General features: G+C 31.0%; 1 protein-coding gene across 1 annotated transcript; it reads right to left on the bottom strand.

Moving 5' to 3' along the window:
• Positions 1–14: 14 nt before the first annotated feature.
• LOC128164317 (uncharacterized) lies at positions 15–5,728 on the bottom strand. Its single transcript, XM_052828109.1, has 4 exons — positions 5,057–5,728; positions 2,393–2,477; positions 905–1,258; positions 15–253 (listed from the first exon to the last, which is right to left on the bottom strand). Exons 1-4 carry the CDS (start codon positions 5,372–5,374, stop codon positions 15–17), a joined length of 996 nt encoding a protein of 331 aa, XP_052684069.1. The 5' UTR covers positions 5,375–5,728.
• Between the last annotated feature and the right edge of the window lie 1,157 nt (positions 5,729–6,885).

Below are 6,885 nucleotides of genomic sequence, written 5' to 3'. Positions count from 1 at the left end.
TATACAACAGAGTGTTAGTATAGTCCATTTCTATATTCACACACATACGAATATTGCGCCACCGTGCATTTCTTCTCCCTCGTCTGTGGGGACATGTCGTACCAGTAGAGGCAGGTGTCGGCGGCCCCTGACAAACCGTAAGTGGTACTAAATGTGGCTCCTACGTCCCTCCCGTCAATCCAGTAGTAACTGTTGGTGGTAGTGTTGAATATTCCACCCATCCAGTGGTTGAAGGAGTTGAATGGTCGATCGGCTGTGAACAACCAAAAACTTGCACAATCAAATATTCCCCACGTTCTTTTGAGGTAAAAATTCAATCGCTTGGCTTTCTTATGAATCCTTATTGAAATTCACGTCACTGAAAATTATGTTTCACTTGTCTCACTTAAATTTAAACTCTTATTTTCGCGGTGTGATAGGGTTTGTAAAATTTCAATAATTTGATCTAATTTCTTGTGCAATTAATATGAGACAATACTCGTTTTCTGTGATGCCAGCGAAGAAAAATACTTTGAAATATGTGGCGACACAGTCACGTGTTTCTTGCAGGGAAAACCGTATACAGTATAAACACACGATAATATTACATGTACCAGATAAAAAAATCCAAATGAAGAAATCTTGGATAAACCAATCTGTACTTGTTCAATAGAGTTGTATAGTTTTATAAAAAAAATCGTCAACAAGTTGCAGAAACGATAACTTTATTGGAACAACTTGTTTGAGGCAAGTTATACAAACATTATAAATGTGTTTTAACTAATTTTTAAAAGTAATACAAATAACTGTTAAAAGAACCCGATATTTTTTTCATAAAAATAATACAAATAAAACTTGTTAACTTTTTAATTAAAAAACCCGATAATTTCTATCACTCCTAGTAATTTAACTTATCGATACTTACGATCGCTGAGTATTTTCGAAAATTTGGCGGAAACATCAATAATTGCCAGATCTGCCCCAACAGTTTGACAGGCTGCGCGCGCATTTGGCCAAGATTCTTTAGGATCGGTGGTAATCTTGTGACAAAAAGGAATATTCGGATCCCATTTATAATCCGAGGGACAGGTGGGAGCCGGAGTTGTGGTGGTTGTCGTGGTTGTCGTGGTGAATGTTGGGGTGGTAGAAATGGTAGTGGTTGTCGTGGTGACTGCTGGGGTGGTAGAAATGGTAGTGGCAGTTTGTGGTAGACTTGAAGTGGTAGTTGGTTGTGGCATAGTGATGTTCAAAATACTTGCCTTTAAGAAGGCAGTAGTTCCTGAGAAAAAAAAATAGTACTACGTTTATTTTAAATCAATTTTTGTTTCATAACAAAATAATTTGGTAATTAGGATACGAAGCTGAGCTTTTCATGAACTTTAACAACCAGACACATTTGTGTGGACAACTAGTAACAAACCTATTAGTATGAGTGCCTTGTTTTGTTAAGGATGACATTTTTGAGTATGAACACAAATTTATATTACACTTTACAGTATATGTCGATTAATTTAATGGCGATTCTATCAACTTTCCAAAGATTCATATAATTATAATTCTTCAAGATATTAATTTTATCTTAAATTGTCAAAGTACAAAGCAAAGAAAGCTGGTAATCCCATTCCACAAAATACTCTTTAAAACCTTTGTTGTATCTGTAATTGCTCGTAAATATTTGCCTAAACTCAGTTTTGATCGCTAGTTCTTCCTACATCGTCTGTGCAAATTTCCCATGTCTGGTGGCCATTGTATTTTTTTTTTCAATGTAAATATGACGCCATATGCAGATGTCGAAGTATTTTAGGACTGACAAATTTAAGATGTCTAGGAACGTAAACAAAGGTCTAAAATTGATTTTCAAAAAAAGTGGTTGCGTCCGCCATGTAGCCGTCTAAATTTTGATTCGCACCGTGTAAAGAAAATTATACGGCGTTCATGGGATTCAACTTATTTATTGACAGCACATCATTTCAGTTCGAGGCAAAAAAAAAGCATAAGCGGTAGATAAAAGTGGCGTAATGGTACAAATAGTACAGTAACTTTTCTTTTAGAAAACATGGGTCTTGCGAAAATAGGACTTTTTTTTAAACAATCTTCGTTGATCGCTAAATCAATCATTAATAAATGCGCGCCATTTTGCCATTAAAAAAAAAGAATTCTGGTTTCATTATCGTAAAACTTTCTACATACATGTTAAATAATATACAGTTGAAAGAAGAAGCCGACCCTAACTTTCACGGAGGTATTTACATTTAAAATCTCTCTATCTAGGTCTTTTTCGCATTCAAGTTTTGATTTATGTCATCAGTAAGAAGCAGCGGATATTTAATTAATATGGGGAACACATATAGTAGTTTGACTGCGGATCAAGAATAACATTCTGAATTATTTTTTTTCGTAATTGCTAACTCACCATTAGTTTCACAGAGTAATCCTCCTTTGGAGAGGGGTTTACAAACACCTTGACAGTGAGAAGTTGAGCAAACTGGCGCCAAGGTCTGCAGAGAAAATAATGAACCTATTGTATCAATTTTTTTGGCAATTTTTAAAAATTTAATTAAATAATTTTATTTTGCAAGTACATGGTTGAAATTCATACAAAACTTTGTTTTGGACATTTTTATTCTTTAGAATACCAATCAGTTGCAAAACAAAAGTACAGTCAAAACAAACAAAACCACCAAAAAAAAAGTTAAAAAAAGGAAAAGGCACCTAAACAATTAATGAAATAAACATAGTAATTGGATTGAATACCGTTTTTTTTTTTTAAAAGACGAAACAAATGTCACTTTTTTTTATCAAAACTTTAAATACGATTGATTTTATTAAATGAAATATTAAAAGTGCATCTTTACTATAATGTAAAGATATTAGATTACAATAAAACAAGTTCAGTTCGATTCTCAGGAATTTGATTCAGCCTATGGTAATAGATGTAACTTATATAAATTAATTGACATTTTTGCGCTTCATAACATCGAGAAGATTTATAAATGAACGAAAAAGTAACTTAAATCTTGGTGCTTATGGAGGTTTTTCATTTACAATATTTTTTTTCTTTTGGAGTAAAATATTTCTTGTTCGATGACCATCAATTGAATTAGGCAAACATGTTTATTGATATATTTATGAAAAATCATTGAAGGGAAAAAAAAGAAAAGAATAAATGACACTGACTAAGCATTGATATGATCTGTGGAAAATGATCATGAACTTTCATTGATTGGACAGAAAGTGGGCCACACGTAATTGTAGGATACAAATCCGGTCAGTGATGAAATAGGGTCAATTGATATTATAGATTCTAATAATTTTTAGAACTCTTGATCCAAGACCTTAGAAGTAAAAAATCACATTCATGCAATGAAACTATTTAATTAGAATAAACAGAATATTGACAGTAATGATACGTTAACATGCAACATCCAATATTTTATGAATAACTATGTCAGCTTACAATAACACTATGATGAAAAAAAAAATGCTAAATGCTTTTAGACATCGATGAATGAAAAATCATTTAGAAGTTATTTCTGATCTCTCCCAAGTAGTTTTTAGGAATTATTACTACAAAAGCTTAATGTCGGATGGAGTTTAATAAGTACATTTAAAGGAAATTTGTCAATAATATACAACACATAAAATAAATGCACTGAAAAGTTTTCATGCGCATTGAATTAAATTTTCTTGTATACAAAAAACCAACACCTGTGTATTTTTTGTTCTTCCTAAACTTATAATAAAATACACAGAAAAGATTTTAAAAACTAAAATACATGTAAAACATTTCAATTGGTATTAAACACACTGCCTGATAAATATGCCAATGCCCAGATTGCATTTCTAAACCCGTTTAAAATGCACTTTCGAAAAAATCCATATATACCAAATGACAGACCATGGTCTGCAGAGAATATATTATTCACTTTTGTTTTTAGTGTGTCTAACCTGACAGGCGACCTTGTAAAAAAATATTTCATAAGAAACTGTGTTCCCATTGGAGAAATAAGTTTTCAACAGAAAATGTAGGTTTTTTTTTAAAAATCTTAATGGAATTGTATGTCTTATAGGAAAAAAGACATACCTGCAGGACTTTGATTCAGACAGGTAGATTTCCTATAGGAAAAATAAGTTTCCTATCGGCTTTTAAAATCCTATGGAAGTTTTTTTTTTAAAAAAATCCTATAGTAACTTAAATTCCCATAGAAAGATCTTTTTATTCTGGAAGGAAATTCCAAATATCCTGCAGGAAGATTGTTTTTCCTGTTGGAAAAAAATAATTTCCTGTACTAATTTTTTTTAAAGGTATATATTTCAACTGACAGGTGAGATACATTAATAACAAATGTGCATATTTAAAGTTTTCAACAATGCAGCTTATAATTGGACGGTTACAAAATTATCCAGCACAGTTTCATTTGAAAAAATATTCCAAGTGTTATTGAGTCTGTCTATTAAATATATCATATGATTGCTCCTAATGCAGAATAACGCACCCTCTTACCATCGCCCAAACCCCTCCAAAAAATACTTAAATAAAAAATAAAAAAAAATAACATGAAAAAAATATAAAATTGAAAAGTCGTGCATGAAATCACTATTCGTATTCATATACATATCGGAGAGCATTTAAAAACAAATTTTAAAAATAAAAAAACCAATCATCAATTATTGATTCTTTCTATATATAAATCATATTATCTGATTAATCTTTGTATATAATGTCCCACATACCCAAGGATATAACATCTCACATGGAATTAGCAAGACAAATGTCGAATAGACTATAAGAATGTTGTGGGTTCATCAGACTTTTTATTATAATTTTAATATTAAAGAATATTTTTTTAATATGAATTTGAAAAAAAAAGCAAATCATAGAAATCGATTGTTTTGCTATTCTTTTTATTTTTTTAAATCTGTCCAGAGAATTAATTAATTAAAAATAGAATATTTAGTTTGAATAAGACAAAATGTCAACTAAAGCAAAAACAAAATTGTATCCAATGCATATATTTTTTTTTAATTTAGGGCGTTCAGAAGAAATGGATCCCTGGAATAGATTAAAGATACTTACCATTGGTAAGTCCTGCCTTTCAATATAAATACACTCGGAATCTGGGACAAGACCGTAAGCTCCCCCAGTTTTCACTCTGTGCTGAGTACATCTCAAATCATTCCGCCAATAATTGAGGGATAAACAGGTTCTATCCCCTAAACACTCTCGCATGCACTGTTGTAGGCCGATGGTGTTCAATGTAGAAACATCGGACGGATTAAGTGCCCCAAGATCCAAGCACTGGTGGTAGGCTGTTATTGTTAAAGATTGGACAGATTCAAAGGTTGCAATCAAAACCAAAAGAGGAAACATCGCGCTAACATGTATTATTCCCATCTCTCTCTACGTCCGATATTCGGGGTATGGTTCTCTCATTCTGCCGCGCGAAATACAGCTTGTCAATGAAATGACGCTGTGCGCATTGATTAGTTTAAATAGCTTAATGAGAATAATATTTATCCTAATAAGCGAACTAATAAGTCATTCATTTTTCTTGTTTGTACGGAGAAGCAAAACACTTCATTTACAGCATGTAAATACTTTGTATATTGTTAGTCTACCACAGCAATGGTAATATTTGCAAGTAAGGTAATTGCAAATAACTTCAATGTCGTTTTTAAAGGAATTTGAAAATACGAATGATAAAATTATGTAATATTAGTGTTGTGTATACCTTTGAAGTTTGGAAACTTGTAAAAAGATACGTTTCAAAACAAATCCGCTGTGTGAAAATTGGACCTAGGTTAATTCAATAAAATCATTTAAATATAACTGTAAAGAAGATTTGTATAGGTTAATTAAAGAATGTTGAACATTTGTATATTAATGGATTTGATAGCAATGGATTGCATTGAGAGAAATTTTTTTTAAGAGTTTCATATCCGATTAGTTTCAAAGCACAGAGCCAAAAAAATGGAACATCCATTGTATTTAACCATTTATAATGTCTGTCTCTTCTCTTATGTTTGAAGTGTGGCACTTTTTTAGCAACCTATTTGTTAGAAATACACACTGTGTCGGATAATTTTATCAAATAATACATTTGTTCTATAATAAACCACTGCATAAAAATAAAAAAAAAATCATATCTTCAAAATTTATACCTTTATGTGAAAATAAATGTACTTAAAGAAAATTAATATTCTTTTTATCATTGATTGATTGTTTTAAAACTAGAATAAATGTATTTCCTTTGGGAATTTTTACATGTGGTCTTCAATGGATTTTTTGGGAAAGATTCACCATAAACATGTGTTCTTTTGGTGCTACATATGTAACATTATTATCCAATTTAATATAAATTCTGATATACTTCCTTGTGACTTTAAAAAACAATCACTCATGTAAAAATTCAAGGCTTAACTGGTTAAGGTAGGGAATGACGACTATTTTGCATTTTCATTACTGTGAAAGTTTTTCACAAAATAACTCTGTGCGACTCGTCCTTATATAATGAATGTTTCCCCAAATAAATAATTGTATGCCTACAGAAAGTGGAAATTACATACATATACACATGAATAAAGAAATGTAGTATTTCTATAATTTTTAAGACTCGAGATATCTGTTTACCAGAATTCAGTACAAATCAAACTTCGCTCCCTTTCCAAAATCAATTAATGAAAAAAAAAACCCAAATGAAAAACGATAACAAATTGTCATAATGATAATTAAAAACATTGTTGTCGCTTTTAAAGTATTCTTAATTTACGAGCATTTTGAAGGGAATTTTATTTTTTAAGCATGATATTGCACCTTACGAAAATGACACAATGAAATAATTATTTTTAAAATATTACATTGTCCCATAGCTGTTTCAAGTTGCTGCTTTGCGACGCCTGTTGGCA

The sequence above is a fragment of the Crassostrea angulata genome, chromosome 9 (genome assembly GCF_025612915.1).
Source record: "Crassostrea angulata isolate pt1a10 chromosome 9, ASM2561291v2, whole genome shotgun sequence".
Classification (NCBI taxonomy): Eukaryota; Metazoa; Mollusca; class Bivalvia; order Ostreida; family Ostreidae; genus Magallana; species Magallana angulata.
Note: the sequence above shows the minus strand (reverse complement) of the source record. Positions and strands in the feature narration are given on the sequence as shown.

What these genes read in the sequence shown, in the direction of transcription:
- LOC128164317 (XM_052828109.1), bottom strand. Translation starts at nt 5,374, where the DNA reads ATGGGAATAATACATGTTAGCGCGATGTTTCCTCTTTTGGTTTTGATT. An exon ending in ATTACTCTGTGAAACTAATG is followed by an intron (nt 1,259 to 2,392) that starts GTGAGTTAGCAA and finishes TTTTTTTCTCAG; the next exon opens with GAACTACTGCCTTCTTAAAG. An exon ending in TTCGAAAATACTCAGCGATC is followed by an intron (nt 254 to 904) that starts GTAAGTATCGAT and finishes GGTTGTTCACAG; the next exon opens with CCGATCGACCATTCAACTCC.